Genomic DNA, 19,284 nt, shown 5'->3' with positions numbered 1-19,284 from the left:
GTAGTTTAAATTCTACTGATATTCTAAATAAATAAAACATGGCCAGTATCTGGGAACAGGGAAAGGAGATTTTAAATAGACAAAGCGCAATTGTGAATACAGTACAAGGGTCAGCTTATAACACTTTAGTTTAGCAAGAAAGCCCTCTAAGTATCTTGTCTCATTATTAGAGTTGCTTGCAGTCTTATTGTAACCATGTTGGTCTCAGTATTATAGAGATGTAGTGGATTGGACTAACTCCTGAAGAAGAATTCTGTGTAAGCTCCAAAGCTTGTCTCTTTCATCAACAGAAGTTGATCCAGTAAGAGATCAGTGAGAGATTCTCACCCGCCTTGTCTCATTATCAAAATAATAAACAACCTCACATGCTTAGTTTATATTTACTGTTTGTACCACAAGAACATATTTACTAGTTGAATATTGGAAGATATCTAATCTTGCAGACTGAATGCCCTTTATTTTCATGGATTTATTTTAACTTCCTTTTATACAGAGATTTCCCTCCCTATAAAAGAGGAACCATCTCCCATCTCCAAAATGAGACCAGTTACTGCCAATATCACTACAATGCCAGTGAACACAGTGGTATCCCGCTCACCACCACAAGTCCAAATGGCACCTCCTATGTCTTTAGAACCAACAAACAGTTTGTCTATAAGTTTGGAGAACCAACTTGAAGCTCTCTTGGATGGAACTTTACCTTCAGGTAATGAAATTCCTCAACTAACAAGCAGTAGCGAGGACAGAGAATCATTTTCTCTGATTGAAGACCTTCAGAATGATCTGCTCAATCCCTCCAACATGCTTGATCACGCTCATTCACCCATGGAAACAGCTGACCAACAATTCACTGCTAATAGTTCCTGTTTATCTCTTGACCTTCCTGACACAAATTTAGACAATATGGAGTGGTTAGATATTACCATGCCCAATTCCTCCTCAGCGCTTACTCCTCTGAGCTCTACTGCCCCAAGTATGTTTTCCACTGACTTTTTAGATCCACAAGACCTACAGTTGCACTGGGATTAAGCTATAGAGGTGAAGCATGAGAGAACTTGACTTTAAAATATCTGTTTACAGAATAGGTCCATTATGACACAATTCTGGTTGCAATTAAGGTAAATTACCACAGAATGCTTGGAAAGGAGAAATACTTTATGCTAATTCTGCAATTATGTTGAAGTATACAAGTACGTTTCTTTACCCTTCTATCAATAATGCAGATCAGAGCCATCTGGGAATTATACTTCACAGGTCAAGAAGAATGGTTGTATTTATTGATGAAAAGTACCACCAAGAAGAAAGCAGGGAAAAGATGTATATAGGAAATAGTATTGAGATACCTTCATAATGCTCAAACGAACTGCAAGACGTGTGGTCATTTGATTAGACTTTAAACAGAAGAAAAATAGTGCAATCAGATTTCAACCTACTGTACCAATAATGAGTAAACATTATTTGGGGGAAAGTAAAAGATATCACTGCACTTGATTGTTCCTGTGGACAGCCTGAGCCAAGATCAAGAGGCATTGGGAAGGCAAAGGCAACTAAAATCACTGGCTGGTTCAGTGAAATTTCACTTGTCTAGAGTCTTTAAATTTGTTCAAGTTGTTTTTGTATTTTGTTTTATTTTCTGTGACTTTTAGAAAATTCCTCTTACTCCATTTCAATTTTAAATCCTGAGGGAAGAACTTAATTGAATGCAAAGGGATATTTTAAGTGTAATTGCACACAATCCATTATAGGAAGGCCAGGTATATTGAGAACACTGAATTTTTTATAGCAACACTTTAAATTTATTAGACAAGTGTTAATGTGTATATCAGACAGTTATTTGTATACTTTTTACCTTTGTGACTTGTACAGCTTATTTTTGTGGGGATAGAATAATAGTGGTCATCAAACCAATAGGCTATAGTATTCTAAGAATACTTAATATCCAAGTTTCCTTCCATTGTTTCAGAGAATACTTGCTAGAAAGATTAATCTAACCAAATATCTCAAAGAATCATTTTAGAATATTAAAATATTTACAGGACAATACATATAATTTTTTTTGTAGACCTTGATCTTGCAAACTTTTATGGACATGAGTAAGACCTGCTGACTTCAACTTAAATTTTTTTAGGATCAGGGCCAGAATACATAGGATGTACTGACAAGATAGGCAACTTCATCTCTTAAAATGGCAACAGACCCACTTCCTAACTCCTAGACATCTAGGTAAAAGTTGTTCAGGAGCAATGAAAAAACAGAAAAGCTTCAAGAGGTAAAATTCTACACTATTAAGGATTAATACTTCAAAAATTAGAATGAATGATTGTTGCAAAAAAGAGTGCTTACTTGAGGGCACGCACTAACAAATGACAACCCCAATTTGCTCCTGGTAGAATTTCTAAATTTTTAGAAACTAACATGAAAATACTCTGAAAAACAAAGCAGGATGCAAATATTCTAGAGCTCCACATTATTTCTCATACAATAACTTTACCAGTATTGCTGTAACAGCTTCTCATCAAAATGAAGATCAGAAATAAAACAATTTCTGGGGTGAAAACAGGTCTCAGTTAAGAAACAATTGATTTTTTCAATTTCAAAAATAACATTTAGCTAGTGACTAGTGTGGGGTAAAAGCTTTTGCCATTTTGCAGGGGTGTAAACACGGATATCAAAGAGATGCTGGCAACTAACTAAAAGTGACTACTGTTAACTGTACAGTAACTGTTTTAATAAGCATACCAAAATGGCTGTTAGTACTTCTACATTCTAATAACCTCCTAAATTATCATTCCTGCAGAGTGAACCATTAGTTCTGCTTGGGCAGAGTTCTGTTGACTAAGCATAAACACAAATCCAGACTAGTGGATTACACTGCAGATCTGTACATCAGATCAACATTTTTAAACTAATTATATATCTTCATATGAAAATGTTTGCAAACACTTTATAAAAGGCCACACTTATGAAGATACCAAATACATGTGGTTTGTAAACATTCTAAAAAAATGTCTGTTACATCAACAAAAAGCAAAGAAATTCAAAGTTGATTCAAATTCAAAGGGGTAGGATGCTATCCTTATTCCTCACTGTTGTGCCTAGATAGTTCCAGGAGTAGTTGTGCGTACAATACTTGGGTACAATGTTACATATGGACTGTCTGCCTTATGTTTTGATTATCTTGGCTTTAGTATTATATATATATAGTTACTTGTATGTAGTATTTTGCTTTTAATATTGATTAATAGGGTAGGATTCTTCAGCCAATAAACGAACAAATATCGTGACCCTTACCCATTCCACTTGGCTATACACTTTTGGGGGCTGATCCTATGAGGTGCTAAGTGCCTCTTATGAGCTCCTGATTGTCCTCAACTTTTACTGAAATGAAGAGTTAAAGGCACTCAGCACCTTGGAGGAGTAGGTGCTTGGTCTGGTAGCTAGACCTATGTATGAAATCTATATTGTTTTACTCTATTTTATTAGTAGATTATGTCTGATATCAAAGTGTGAAATGTGACGATAGACCAAAGACAGTAGTAACAAAATGGCCCCTTTTATCTATGCCTGCTGTGATGATGAGTTTAACTAAAATCAGTTTTCTCTTCCAAGAAAAACTGTATTGATTATTTTTATGTTCATGCAAATATAGCTTCAAACTGGCAATATTGTATAGCATATTGCTACACAAATACTCTAATTGGCAATGAAGAATGTTAACTGACCCATAGGAATCTGTGTGCAGAAAAAAATCCCATACATCTGAAGTGTGCTGATACCAGTACAGAATTACTTTCTATTCATATTGGCTCAATTCACATAAAACTAAGGGATTATTACAAAGTCCTTGAAACAGAAATATGTGATTTTGTACATTTCAGAATTACTTGTATTGGAAAACCCTTATACATACATACACACACACATATGTATGTATGTTTGCTTTAGAGTGTATGTTGTGAAACGTGCTACAGTATTTGCCATATTCATGCATACCTGGCATTGTGGAAAGATTTTCTTGTGCATGTTTTAAATGATCATTTTTATAAATAATATAAAAGACAAATCTTTAATCTTTGACTGTACAGCATTGTGACGCTACCACCAGGGTGGTATTTCTCATTCTGAGAACAGCTGAATTTGCAAAAGAATGCACTGATACCAAATTCACCAAGCTAGCTAAAATAGATTAACAAAACATGGTTCCTGTGAACTGCACCATTAGTGGACGGTAACTGTTCAATTAAGGATACCATTTTTATCAAATAAAGAGCATTTTATTTTTGTCACTGCATTTACCACAGAAACAGTGTTTCTTCGGCACTTCTTCTGCCCTTCAACATTTATTGAGGCATATACGTTTACAAGATAAGCTTATATGCCATTTTTCTTAAAAACTAAACAGTTAATTATCTTTGTCATAGATTTAGAAGGCTTTTGAAGAGCTGAATTTATGGCAATCGTTCTCCACACAATTCTAGGACCCCAGTCGGAAATCTGAACTTGTATCAGTGAGGAATTGCAGAATCAGGTTTTTAAAGTGCTGAGTGCCACAGCATTCTATTCCTATGCTAAAATCTTTTTAAATGGTTATTAAAATATAGATAGTTCACTAGCAGGGGTAACCTGAAGGTAAGCAGATGTATAAAATAAGCAACATATGGATGTTTCTATTGGTATTTGCCTATCTACCAATATACAAAACACATTTGCATGGCTGAATATTATAATTGATAGGGAACATAATTGGTAACCTAGCACAAGCTTCCATCTGTTCTAGAGTCACAAAAGCAGAGACAGTGACACAGAATACTTTAACTGGAAGGGCATTATATAGTTGAAAAAAATGCAGTAAAGTGACAGATGCACAATCATTTATTTGGATGGCATCTTTTTTTTTTCTAAACTGGAAAATAAAAATTAGAACATAGTTCCACAGAATTCTGAATAAAGAACCCTTAAATGTTGAAACACTTAACTGTTGTAGAACTTAAATTTTTAAAATGCAGTCTAACAATTTTTAAACATGTTTTCTGATCAGTTTTCTTGTCAATCCAATAAACATAGCTGTAAAGAGGTTAAATGGAACATGAAAATATGTTCATAAGAGATATACTAAATGCATGTTTTCTCTTTGCAGTGTAAGAGGATAATTAGATTTGAAAGCTCAGATAATGAATGTGTACATGTAAGCAACAGTTCCCTTTTACACCAAATTGTTAAGTGGGTAAAAGGAAGTTAGAACATTGAAGTTCATGCTTCAATGCAGTCCCACACCAGAAAGGGAGACACACTTACTCCATTCTGCAGTGTTGAATGCATGGAATTTTCGTACCCAGTGTGTAAAAAGTTGCTTTAGAAATCTAGGAATCATCATGCTAACTGTTTGAGAGGAAAGTTTCAGCAAAGAACATGGAATAGTATAACAAGTACATCTTTATATTATAGTGTAACAACTATGATTTTTTTTGGGTAAGAATACTGCTTAGATAGTCAAAAGAAGATATATAGCCTCAAATAAAATAGGAACCAAAGCAATGCCATTTATATTGCCAAAGACGGCGACACTTTGTATTTTAAAGGAAAAAAGTCAGTCCCAAAAAATATTATCCATTTATTTAGTTATACTTTTTAAAAATTAAGGATGTAGATATTTCTGAAGTTGTTTTTCAGATGTTAACAGCGCAGATTTGTTTTTTGTTTGAGAAACTGTAAAAGTAATAAAAGGCTTCTTTTCAGATAGGGCTTCTTCATTGTATTGCTTGCAGTAAAAATAATGCTTACTGTGATAGATGTCTTAGCATCTCACTTTATGGGGGGGAAAAAGAAAGATACCAATCCGCACAGTCCTCTTCATTTAAGCACTAGTTTATTAAATAAAAATTATGGCAATCAGGGTGTCCATCTATGTATTGCCTTTCTATAAGAAACCATGATGCCTTCGTATTTGCTGTTTGCACCCCTGATCAATTCCATATCTTTGAATGCCATATGTTTTGCACATTGTACTGTATATATGTAATGCATACTGTATTTTTATATGTGTAGTACATTTAACAAATATTTTGTACATAGTGGCAATATTGTAGCTACAGAGGAAATGTTTAATATCAGCATTTTTGCTATGTGTCTCAAATAAAAAAATTATAAACTGTAACATTTGTTCATGCTTGACAAAAGCTGTCTGTGAAATCTTAACTAGCAAAAGGCAACCAAAATATATCAGAAAATTTCTTAACAATTTAACCAAATTCCTGACCCCACAGTATGCTAACATCTGGGTCACTCCAGCCCTAAATAGGAATGAGAATTAAAGTATCTGTGTGCAAATTCCCTGAAAATGAATTTTTAAAGCCTAACAGCATAAACCAAAGCCTTTAAAATGTAACTTTCGGGGGGGCGGGCGGCGCCATATGAATGAAACCAGTTGCATTTACCATTGCAGAAATTTAACAGAAGATCCATACTCTACATGGCAAATTTATATCTAGAACCACAGAAAATTATCTTGCCAGCACCCATTTTGATTTTAGGCAAGAAAATGAAAATCAACTAGAACTTTTCTTTGAAGACCAGAAAAAATTTAGATTTCAAATACCATACGTGGGAGCAAACTTTTGCCACTTAGCAAGAAAATGGACAAAGGTGGCCAGTAAAGGTACCTCATGGACATTTATGCATATTTATGGCAAACATTTTTTTAAGTAGGAAGGTAGCATGTTTCCCCTCCTCTCCCAGGCTTTTGGAGATGATTAGCAGATTCATATTGCAACAGAGCATAAATTCACCAAATTCAGTTTTATTCCATAACCTGAATCATCAACTAGCAAATTCTCTTATAAATCGTGGCATATTAATTACTGTGTATACTCATTTCTTCTATTTAGTTAACTGAAAAGAACACAGACCTGGCATGTTCACTTATTTGGAAGTGTTTTTACAAGTGATAAAATAACATTTTGGGAATCAAGTGTGAGAGTAATGTTATTTCCATTACTTCAAAATTTAAATGAACATTTTTGTGCAGCTGTTTTAAAAAATTCCACTGCTGTGGATCACTATTCTTACTGTTCACAAATACTTTTTTTGGTTGAGGAAACGTATCAAATACCCTCCTGTTTATGCTATTAATGTCAAATACTTTAAAAATTTCTCTTTTAATTCATAAAGTGTAATGTTTATTCTGAACAAAGCCCAAGAGAGGCTGCTGAGCATCTAACTGTCTCAAGTGGAATAGAAAAGAGTCAATGTTCCATAAACATAGCAAATATTTCTTCAGGAGTGACAATCATTCAGCTATATAAATAGCTTCCTTTTACATACAGATGGTATATGCTGCATGCAGTATTTATTAGCATTCATCAAACCATAAACCAGAGTTCCAGGAAGGTTTGTAGCATAGTTCAAAGGTTGAGTGTCTTATAAAATGTAGGTATACTAGACTCAAGCCTAACATTCTTGACCATTTAAAGAACCCCAAGCATCTTCCATCTCTTCCTTTAAAAAAAAAAGGATGTGAAACACTGATCTATTCTACAAAGCCTACCAGCCAATAATGAAGTTTACATTCAACACTCATCATTGTCTATATGTCCTTTAAGTAGTAAGCTCATCGTGGCAAAGACCTTATTTTTGTAAATTTTGCACCCTAAAATATTGTGCTGTTACCGACTTATCCATAATGCATGGCACCCCAATACATGCCTCAAAGAGTGAGTCTATATTTGGGGTCATATATTCAGTTTAGCCCACACACAGATAAATGACAAGATCCTTAAAACAAAACAAAAGGAGAAAAATGAAAAGCCAAAACTAAGCAAGCAGTGATGATCAACCCTATTTTAACAAATCAGTATATGATGTAGAAATAAAACATTTTAGGAAATATTCCTGCCTCAAGTGGTTATAAATACTGGGCAAATACATATTTTTAAAAGTGAAGATACTTTGGAAGTACTCATTTTTACTTGGCCATCCAGATTCAACTAGCTGGAATGAAAGCAATTGACCTACACAAGTTCTGGCAGTATTTTAAATCCAAACAAGCATGAGGTAATACTGTGCATAGAGATGATCTCTTTGAACAAAGTTGAAAATAAGATTTTAAATAAGTCATCCGCAATCCCTGGCACAGTGCAAGAATGTCAAGTCATGCAAAACTAACACTGCATGACTACGCAGAAATGTTTAAGGAGCCAACTGAATAGACTTTAATCCAAACTTATCTATCCTATGAAAGAAAAGCCAGCAAAATTGAGGAAGCTGTACTAAAGCACAGAGAAAACTGAAGTACAATACAATATGTACTGATTGTTTTTGACAACAAGAGAAAATGAGTTAGGCTGGATGCTATTTTGCATTAGTCATGTAGGTGACAGAAGAAAATGTCTGTCTGACTTGGGTTTTCCTAAAAAGCCTGTAGTAATGAAGCACTGAGTGCCGTGACGAAAACTAGTTACACTGAAGCCTCATTTACTGTCCAAGAACATGTTTTAGACTCCTCACTGGCCCCTCCCTTTAGCTGTGTCATCACTGCATGCAACACAGCTGAAGGGATGCACACACCAAAACAGCCACCAGATACAGGTTGAATTTTTTTAAATGGAATTTTTCAATAATAATCACACATCATTTTGGAAAAAGATATGTTAAAACAGGTCAATTATTTGAAGAAAATGTCTACTAGTTTTGGAGGCATTTGATACCCAATAGATTCCAACCACAAATTTACAAAATAGCTTCCCTGATCACCAGCTAAAAGTCCATTAAATTTTGTTTTAGGATGAGGATGATCAGGCATATATGCTGCAATAAAATAGCCTAACACTACTGGAGACCAAACATAAAAACTCTTTTGATCTTATGTATTACTACAGTAGTGATGCTTTTGCTTGGTTAGCATTGTCTTTTTCCTGCAGCAGTCTGTGTGGAAGAGAGATATTGCCTATGAGGGAGATATTAATAGCATGTATCACTGCTCTTTACCATTTTCTATAGACGTACACTAATAAATTTCTGCTTCTTCATTTAAAAACCAACATCATAGTACTTAAAAAAATAAAGACTATTAACTCTAAATCTCTTAAATCTTTTAACCTCTCCAAACTCATCAAAGTTCCCCACAGACCAAGACACACCAACTCAAAGCAGCACCAGACCCTACCAGAACAAAAGAAAAATCTGCAGATATATCTCCATTGCTATGATGATCAATACCCACCACCACAAGATCCATGAGTCCCACACATGCCTAACACAATATGTGGCATACCTCATCCAATGTACCAAATGTCCCACAACAACTATGGGTGAAAACACACAATCACTATGCTCTCAACTGAACTCACAGAAAAATGATAAAATACAAAAAAAACAACCTTTCACCCATGTGCGGACATTTTTCACAAAGCAATCACTCCATATCTAACCCCTCAGTCCTTGTCCTCAAAGGAAACATGCACAACACCTTCAAAAGACAAGTAGGGAATTTAAATTCCGCTCTCTTAGGGTATGTCTACACTTAAAATGCTGCAGCTGCACCACCGTAGTGCTTCAATGTAGATACTCACTAAAGCAACAGGAGGAGTTTTCCCATCACTGTAGTTAGTCCATCTTCCCAACAGGTAGTAGCTAGGTCAAGAATTCTTCCATCTACCTAGCAGTGTCTACACTGGAGGTTAGGTTGGCATAGCTATGTCTCTCCAGGTGTGGCATTTTCACACCCGAGACACAGAGCTATGATCTAAAGCCTTGCCTACACTACAGAGTTTTGTCGATACAAATTATGCCAGCATACAGCCACCACTGTAATATGTCTACACTATGCTCCTTGTGTCAATGGAGTGACTCCCTTGCCCTCCCACCCCAGCTCAGTGGAGAATAGTACACTGGCGAGGAGAGGGGACACCCCCACATTAGCCCCTGCCTCCCTCCCTGGCTCTGCACACCACAACAGGAGTCACTTCCCTCTCCTTCCCCCACACTCCCTCACCGCAGCCCATCCTGCCTGCTTGCCACTGCAATTCTAGTTCCCTCTGAGTTCTCCCACAGCCTCCTCTCCCCACAGACCCAGGATATTCACCCCCTCCCCTGTATTCTAGGCAAGAGTGCGTTGTGAGCTCTCCACACAGCAATTTCAAAACTTCCTGGGGCTTTGAAAGGGGAGGGGCACATGCTTGTGTAGCTGGATGCAGAGCAGCATAGCAGAGTTCAAAATGGTGAGCAGAGCGGTGAAAGTGGGCATTGTAGAATAGCTCCTGGAGGCCAGTTACAGCACAGCATCTACACTGACGCTCTGTCACTCTAACTTTGCCACAAAAAGCTCCACGCCTCTTGCCAAGGTGGTTTAATTTTGTCGGCAGGAGGAACATTGTAGCGTGTCCACCTCCACTGTTTTGTTGCCAAAAGCTGACTTTTGTCAACAAACTCTGTAGTGTAAACCAGGCTTAAGTTCCCAGTGCAGAACAGCCCTCAACAGAAAAACTGGTTTTATGGCCCATTACAACAACTTGTAACACACTCTGTTGCCTTCTAACACTCCATTGTCCAATGACTACTGAGGTGTTAATTGTCCACTTCATTTTAAGTGATCTCCTACAACATATGAGAACCCTTTTTCCTTAACAATCTGTCCCACCTTGTACTTAGCTTGGACACTCTAGTTTCCTTCTCCAGATGAAAATTTTATGAAGCTCGAATGCTTGTAAGTTGGTCCAATAAAAGATACTATTTCACCATCTTGTGTCTCTCTTATCCTGGAACCAACACAGCTGTAACAATAATGCAAACTTTAAATCCTAACATTTGTAGAGATTAATTTTTAGATCCTTAAGCACATTTTCTATACTGCATCTTAGGTAAAATGCTTTTATTTAGGAGCTGCAAGACCAATATCCTCATGAATTCCTTCACTTACTCTATTTCCCCGGTTAACTGATATTTGGGAGGTTTTATTAACCATAAAGGAATTATTCTATATCCTAAGAGTGTTGCCACTTTAATGGGACTATGTGTTACCCATCTTACAATTGTGCAGTCACTTGGGCATTCATATCTGATATTTAAATACTCAGTTCACCATTTAGGCACATCAATGCCCATCTTCTGCGCTTCTGCGAGCAAATGCAGGATATGATCACATTTACCGTGCCACACTTAAAAATGTGTTGTCATCAAAGGAGAGAAAAAGCCATTCCCAGCTGGCATACCGCTGTAGTTTAACTATATATCTGACAAGTATTATATTGTATCTAAATCCGCTGTGTTACACATATCACAAGCAATAGATTAAATGCCACAAGATCTTGAGCATCTCCCTAAACTGTGCCATTGGCTATAATGGGATTTGAAGGAGGATATTTAGCACCTTGCAAGACAGGGCCTCATAGCTGTTCTGTCACGTATTTGTGATATGATTATATAAAATCAATCCACTAAGGGGCACAAATCCAGACATGTTATTCTATACATCTAAGATGTTTTAAAGTTCTAATAAGTCTTCAGATTTAGACAGTATTATTTTTAATTGCTCAGGTTCTAATTCATACCCGTTTACAACAAAGCCAAATAGCACCAACAGATGAGTAATATATTTAATCCATTAAATAAAAAAATTCAAAAGGAGGAAAGGTTACTCAGCTTGAGCAGTAACTGGAATCCTTTGAGATGTGTGTCCCTGTGGGCTCTTTACTTCAAGTGCACATGTGCCCATGTACCTCTGATCCAAAATTTTCAGTAATAGTGCCTGTTCAGCCCTGTGCATTCTACACATCCTCACGTTGTGTACCAAGCATACATGAGACTGTATGGGTGAACCAGCCTCAGTTCCTTCTCTACCACAAAGTCTAACAAAACGAAACTCCACAGCATAGGAGAAGAAGGACAGGTAGAAGAACACCCGGTGAGGAGCACCTCGAAGAACATCAGTTATTAACACCAGGTGTAATACGCACTCTTCTCCTTTTACAAGTAGTAATGTGTGCTCCATTTCAGGTGACTCCCAAGCAGGAGCCCTGGAACGAGGAAGGAATACCTGAGTTGGGTCTAACACCGAAGACAGAATTGTATTGCCAACCACAGCACCTCATCTGACAGCATGAATCAAGGCCTGGTGTCTGCAGAAAGTATGTATTGGAAGCCCAGGTTGCCACCAGATTTTCACCACTGGAACATCTTTCAATAGCACCATAGAAGTGGACTGGTATCTTGCTGAAGGCCTAGCACCCTAGGAGGAGGTTGAATATTGGCAGTCTCATATCATGAGATAATACAGCCAGATATCTACCTGGAGAGTCTCCAAGATGAGATTGTAGATCCTCTGGTTCTGTCTACAAATTAAACAAATTTTCTAAAAAGTATGGTTCTGTCTAGACAGAAGGCTAACACTCTTCTGACATCCAAAGTGTGGAGGGCAACTTCCTCCCTTGTCTGGTGTGATTTCAGAAGAAAAACTGGAAGATGAATAACCTGGTTAATATGGAAGTCAGAAGACACCTTCAGTAGAAATTTAGGATGTAGTCATAAAGGGTTATTAACCTTTCAGTTACTGTTGTTCTTTGAGATGTGTTGCTCATGTCCATTCTCATGTAGGTGTACACATGCACTGTCACTGGAAGCTTTTTCCTAGTGGTACATACCCGGTCAACTCTGGTGCCCCCTGAAGTGGCACTTTCATAGCACAGTATATAGGCAGCTGCTATCCTGCTGCCCCCTTATTTCCTTCTTGCCAGCTACTCTGACAGAGGGGCAGGTGGGCAGGTTTTGGAATGGACATGAGCAACACATCTCGAAGAACAACAGTTACAGAAAGGTTAGTAACAGCTTTTTCATCTTCGAGTGCTTGCTCATGTCTATTCCCATTTAGGTAATTCCCAAGCCGTGAGTTAGGAGGTGGGATCAGAGGACTCTGCAGTGATACAGACTGTAAGACTGCTTGTCCGAAGGCAGCATCACTCCTTGCCTATTGTGTGATGGCATAGTGTGTAGTGAATGTGTGTATGGATGACCAGGTCACCGCCTTGCATATGTCCAGGACCGGGACCTGTGCCACAAAAGCTGCTGCTGAAGATTGCGACCTCGTGGAATGAGCTGTTAGGTGAGGAAGTGAAACCTTTGTCAGATCATAGCACATGTGTATGCATGATGTAATCCATGAGGAGATTCTCTGGGTTAGAAGTCTTTCATGAGAAGGGTCCCTGAAGAGGGACAGGGAGGGGAGGTCGGAAGAAGGGGAAGAGAGAAATTGAAGGGCATATCCCACTTCTACAGTGTGGTGCACCCAGCAATCCAAGGTGATGTTGACCCACGCCTGATAGAAGCAGGATAAACAGTTTCCAAACATAGGGGTAAAATCCAGGATCTGGTCTGGTGCGTCACCGCTGATCGCACCTTCAAAAGTTCCATCTAGGGCCCAAAGGTTGCCTCGTGGCCTTAGCTATGGGGGCCAACGAGGAGTGATGAGAATTCCTTCTCCTAAAGTCCTTGTTTCCTGCTTTTATTGTGGCAATTGGAAACTGCCCAAAAGCTGGGGCTTAAAGTCCTTTGGGATGGGGCCAGCATGTGGAGACCCAGAGGCGTGATGGCATGAGAGTCCTTCCAACAACAAAGTCATACATCCATCTGGTCAGAAGAGAGAGAGTTACCCTCAAATGGCAGGTCCTGCAATATCAACTGTACTTTGTAGGGCAGGCCTCATGATTGGAGCCAGGAGCTGCACCTCATCGCCATTGCTGTGGCCATGGTGTGGGATGCCGCATCTGCAGTATCCAAGGCTGCCTGGAGAGATGCCTTGGTTACAGCCCTGCCTTCCTCCACCAATGCTGCGTACTCCACCCTGGACTCTAATGGTAGAAGTTCTTTAAAATTAGACAGGGCTCTCCAGGAATTAAAGTCATAGCGACTTAAGGGGCCTTTGTGGCCCCCAGTGGAATACACCTTCCTTCCTAGCAAGTCCAATTTCCTGGCCTCCTTAGCCTTTAGAGAAGGACCCTATTGCCCTTGCCAGTGTCGATCACTGGCTCCAGTCACGACCAGTGATCCTGGAGGAGGGTGTGTATACAAATACTCATAACCTTCCAGGGGTACGAAGTATTTCCTCTCAATCCACTTTGCTGTGGGCTGAAGAGATGCGGGGGTTTGCCACAAGGCCATTATTGGCTTCAAGATGGCCTTATTGAGAGGATAAGGCCACTCTTGTTGATCCAGGAAATGTTAATATGTCCACCAAGACCAGGGCAGAGTCATTAATCTCCTCCACCTTCAGTTGGAGTTTTTGGGCCATTCTCTTTAAAAGCCCCTAGCGGGCTTTGTCATCATCCTGTATGAGCTATGGACATATGGCAACGGCCTCATCTGTGGAGGATGATGAAGTGGCCAGGACTGTCTTGGGTTCCTGGACCTCCTCCAGTGCTGGCGGGTCTCCTGCAGGGGTACCACAGACCTCCATCATCTCTGCCTCTGGCACTGAGCCCCTCTCTGACGGGGGAGGATGGGACACTCTCGTCTCAGAGGGCACCAAATATGAGCAACCTGTGAGGGAGCCTTGAAAGGCCTGGGTTGTCCACAGTGCCCACATTGGCCACTGAGGAGGCATCTCATAGACTCACAGACTATAAGGTCAGAAGGGACCATTATGATCATCTAGTCTGACCTCCTCCACAATGCAGGCCACAGAACTTCACCCACCCACTCCTGTAATAAAGCCCTAACCTATAACTGAGTTACTGAAGTCCTCAAATAATGAATACACCAGCTAGTGACTCATGACCCATGCTGCAGGGGAAGACAAACCCAGGGCCTATGCCAATCTGCCCTGGGGAAAATTCTTTCCCAACCCCAAATTTGGCGATCAGTTAAACCCTGAGCATGTGGGCAAGACTCACAAGCCAGACACCCGGAAGAATTCTCTGTAATAACTCAGAACTCACCCCATCTTTTTGGGTATATTTACCCACTAGTAGTCCAAGATCAGTCAGTTGCCAAATTAGGTTGTCCCATCATACCATCCACTCCATAAACTTATCAAGGTCAGTCTTGAAGCCAGCTAGGTTTCTTGCCCCCACTGCTCCCCTTGGAAGGCTGTTCCAGAACTTCACTCCCCTGATGGTTAGAAACCTTCATCTAATTTCAAGTCTAAACTTCCTGATGGCCAGTTTATATCCATTTGTTCTTGTGTCCACATTGGTGCTAAACTTAAATAACTACTCTCCCTCCCTGGTATTTATCCCTCTGATGTATTATAGAGAGCAGTCATATGTCCCCTCAGCCTTCTTTTGGTCAGGCTAAACAAGCCAAGCTCTTTGAGTCTCCTCTCATAAGGCAGGTTTTCCATTCCTTGGATCATCCTAGTAGCCCTTCTCTGCACCTGTTCCAGTTTGAATTCATCTTTCTTAAACATGGGAGACCAGAACTGCACACAGTATTCCAGATGAGGTCTGATCAATGCCTTGTATAATGGTACTAACACCTCCCTATCCCTACTGGAAATACTTTGCCTGATGCATCCTAGGACCGCATTAGCTTTTTTCACGGCCACATCACACTGGAGGCTCATAGATCCATCTGCTATTGATCGAGGGTCATGCTGGCGGAACAGGTCTCTGGGATGTTGCCTCATATCTCTGGCCTGCTCAGTACTCATGCCTTCATGACCCATATGATTCCACCTGGGATATCGAGCCAGAGGGGTCACTGCTCGGTGACCAGGGAGGCACTGTGCCTCTTGGCGCCATGATGATGATCCGTGCTGTGACAGCAAGCGGTGCCATGATCTGGAGTGGCGTCGTGACTGCAAGCAGTGCCAGGACTCCAGCCAGTGCCAGGATCATACCCCAGTGCACCGTGCAGGCTAGCCCCACAGAGTGGGGATCCTGAGTACTTAAACTAATCTAAGTTCAATTTAATTAACTATTTACATTAATCAAATGCAAATATTTAATATTAACATTAATAGAATGCAAATGATTTACATCTAATTACAGGCACAACAACTGAGGTGTATCACTTGCAGAGCAAGAGAAGAACAGCATTCCAGCAACCATCACCGATAGAAAGAAGGAACTCAGGAGGCAGTGGGGTGGCAATTGCATATATACCGCACCATGAGGGTGCCACGCCAGGGGGGCACCAGAGCCAACCCTGCATGTACCACTAGAACAAAACTTCCAGCAACAGTGCATGCACTGCGCACACACCTACATAGGAATGGACATGAGCAAGCACTCGAAGAACAATGAAACTTTCTCCCTGAAAAATACTGTAAAGGGAGGGGTCTGTCGTTAAAGTCCCCATTTCCCCAGCTCTTCGGGCAGAAATGATGACAACCAAGAAGGCAGTTTTCATGGACAGATGAAGAAGGGAGCAGGTAGCGATGGGCTCAGAGGGGGTTTCATGAGACAATTAAGGACCAAATTTGTAATTTTATAATCCCATATGAAGTGGGCCTTCTAATCTGTGAAAAAAGGTCATCAACCCTTGATGAATGTTGTAGGATGAGCAAACACAGAGAATCCCTCAACAGAAGAATTAAAAGCCATTATAGATGCCAAGTGAATCTTGACAGAACTCAAGGAGAGACCTAAACCTATTCAAGTCCCACAGGTAGTCAAGACAGCAGAGACAGAAGAATGTATAAGTGAAAGCTGTTGCTGGATATACCAGTGTGGTGAAATCTTTTCCATTTCTGAAGGGAAGCACTTTGCAAAGATATCTTCCTAGTGTACTTCTGCAGAACAGAAAGTCTCTATTCCTGAGAACCAGCAAGTAACCAAGCTCTGAGACAAAATTCCTAGGTTGGGATGAAGAGTCCAAGGGAGTCCTGAGAAAGCATATACAGAATGGACAGAAGACTCAGCACCAGATAAGAAGCAAGGTGAATCAGGTTAGGGTACCAGACTTGTCTCAGCCATGTTGGAACAACTAAAATGGTCCTGCCGTTGTCTTGTTTGGTCTTGCTCAAAAACAGTGTTGGAAGATATGCATGAAGGATGCTCTTTGTCCAAGGCAAGAGGAAGGCATCCCCTAGGGACTGAGGACCCTGTCCTCCTCTGGAACAGAAGTTTATACGGTTCTTGTTAGTGGTAGTAGCTAAGAGGTCCATTTCTGAGAACCCCAAAAACAGAAAAATGTGTTTTAGAACCAACACATCCAGCTCCCACTTGTAATCTTGGGAGAATTGCCTGCTAAAATCATTGGCTATAGTGTGTTATACGCCTGGGAGATAAGAAGTTGAGATGAGGATGTGATGGGCTCTACACCAGTTCCACAGCTTTACATTTTGCCTCCTCTTGAGAACTGATTTAGAACATACAGGCCATGTTGTCTATCATGATCTTGACAGACATGTGCCTGATTAACAGAAGGAAGTGGATACAAGCGTTCCTGGCAGCTCTTAAATTTGAGGAGGTTGATGTACAAAAAACTCCGGAGCCATCCATTTGCCCTGAATGATATGTCCCTCCCATTCACTGGAGACACACGAGACATCGTGATGACGGTAGACGGAGGTTGAGTAACAGGAACTACTTTCACCCATTGAGTGATTCCAGTACTCAGTGAGGGACAGACACTAGCTTGCCTAGACTGTGCCTGTTTGGAATATTGACTGTTCTGAGCTGTCCTTGGAAGTAGCAAAGACGTAAACTGGCATGCTGTGTCTCAGAGATACCCAGCAACTGGAGATAATTTCTTGCTGACATCTGGGGGCTTATCTGAGTCTTGGAGACAAGGTTTGTTAAAGTCATAAACCTGTACACAAGAAGGTATGCCCTGGCTATTACGGCATCCAGAGAAGCCCTTGTGAAATCTATTTGTTGTATTGGGATCAAAGTGGACTTTTTGATATTGAGTTGAAATTCTAGCCTGCAGAACAGGGACATTGCTATCTGTACTGCACAGAAAATTTCATCGTATGGCCAATTGTCAAGTTAGGGGAAGACAATTATTCCCAGTCAATGTGAGGATCTTTGAAAATACTCTTGAGGCAGAGGAGAGATAGGAGAGAACCACCTGATATTGAAAATGATCCTGTCCTAGTGTAAAATGGAGGAATGTCTTGTGACAGTATGCATAGTGACATGAAAATAGGCATCCTGAAGGTTGAGGACCATGGACTAATCCCCAGAAACTAATGATGGAATTACAACTGCATGAGTCGCCATCCTGAATTTCTGTGATTTCAACTAAGGCATTCAGGAATCTGAGATATAATATTCATCTCCAATCCCCATTCTTTTTTTGAACCAGAAAATAAGTGGAATAGAAACCCTTCCCCTTCTGCTGGACTGGAACTGGTCCTATGACCCCTATGCATAGAAGACAGATGAATTCCTATCTCAGCAACAGTTCATGTGATAGGTCCCTGAAAAGGGACAGGGAAGAGATGTGGGTTGAGGAGATAGAGATAAAATGGAGTAACCCAATTTACAGCCTTCAAAACCCAAATGTTGGAAGTAATCTCTTCCCAGGCAGCTCAAAAATGGGAAAGCCAGTCTCTGAAGGGTGGGAGATATGGTATGTAGGGTGGTGCAACTGCAGAATCTCAAAGCAAGGATATTCCGGGCCCCCAACCAGACCATCAAAATTGATGCTTGGTTGAGGATGACAGTTGGGTAGTTAGTAGCAATTGCAGTGGGGTGGGGGTATCTCTTCTTTTAATACCTTTGTCTCTTTTTTCTAAGGGGTCAATGTGGATATATCATAGTTAAAAAACTGGACCAGCTGAGATTTCTGCATGGTTTGATATCTGCTGCTATTTTCTTCTATTTGCAGGTATCTGAGAGACCTGAGTGTGGCCCCTGACTCTTTTAAAGGTATGTAAGGATTCATCCATGGACTCTGAAAAGAGTTTGAATCCACCATAAGTTTTTCCACAATATATTGACTTCCCTAGGAAAACCGAAGAACTGCTGCCAAGCTGCTCAACACATGATGTCAGTGGTGGAGATGGATCGAGCCATAATATTATCTGCGCCTAGAGAGGCTTGGAATGAGGTCCTCACTAAGACCTGACCTTCAGCTATGATGGCTCCAAATGGATTTCAGTATTCCTCAGGGAGATGTTTGATAAAAGCTATTGAATTTACCATAATTGGAGGGGTTGTATTTTGCCATCAGAGCTTGATAATTTATGATCCTGAATTGCAGGGTTGCTGTAACTGTATAGATCAATACACTTTCAGTCTTTATTGTAAGATATAGACTTCACATGATGCCACGTTCGTTGACCATCTCCACAACTAAAGAATTTGGCAGTGGGTAGGAACACAAAAACTCAGAATTTTTAACACATAG

General features: G+C 40.0%; 1 protein-coding gene and 1 long non-coding RNA gene across 4 annotated transcripts in view; one reads left to right on the top strand and one right to left on the bottom strand.

Moving 5' to 3' along the window:
* MRTFB (myocardin related transcription factor B) overlaps nucleotides 1-6,154 on the top strand; it is a 174,972-nt gene extending 168,818 nt beyond the window's left edge. For all 3 annotated transcript variants that reach the window (XM_067551349.1, XM_067551348.1, XM_067551347.1), the window contains exon 15: nucleotides 494-6,154. In XM_067551349.1, the coding sequence (XP_067407450.1) occupies nucleotides 494-1,029 (536 nt within the window). In that variant the 3' untranslated portion in view covers nucleotides 1,030-6,154. The remainder of the gene's footprint in view (nucleotides 1-493) is intronic.
* Nucleotides 1-19,284, bottom strand: part of LOC137155213 (uncharacterized) — a 72,106-nt gene that overhangs the window by 28,177 nt on the left and 24,645 nt on the right. The window lies entirely within an intron of this gene.

The sequence above is a fragment of the Emydura macquarii genome, unplaced genomic scaffold (assembly GCF_026122565.2).
Source record: "Emydura macquarii macquarii isolate MOO-44397 ecotype Brisbane River unplaced genomic scaffold, CSIRO-AGI_Emac_v2 contig_1348, whole genome shotgun sequence".
In the NCBI taxonomy this organism is placed as follows: Eukaryota; Metazoa; Chordata; order Testudines; family Chelidae; genus Emydura; species Emydura macquarii.
Note: the sequence above shows the minus strand (reverse complement) of the source record. Positions and strands in the feature narration are given on the sequence as shown.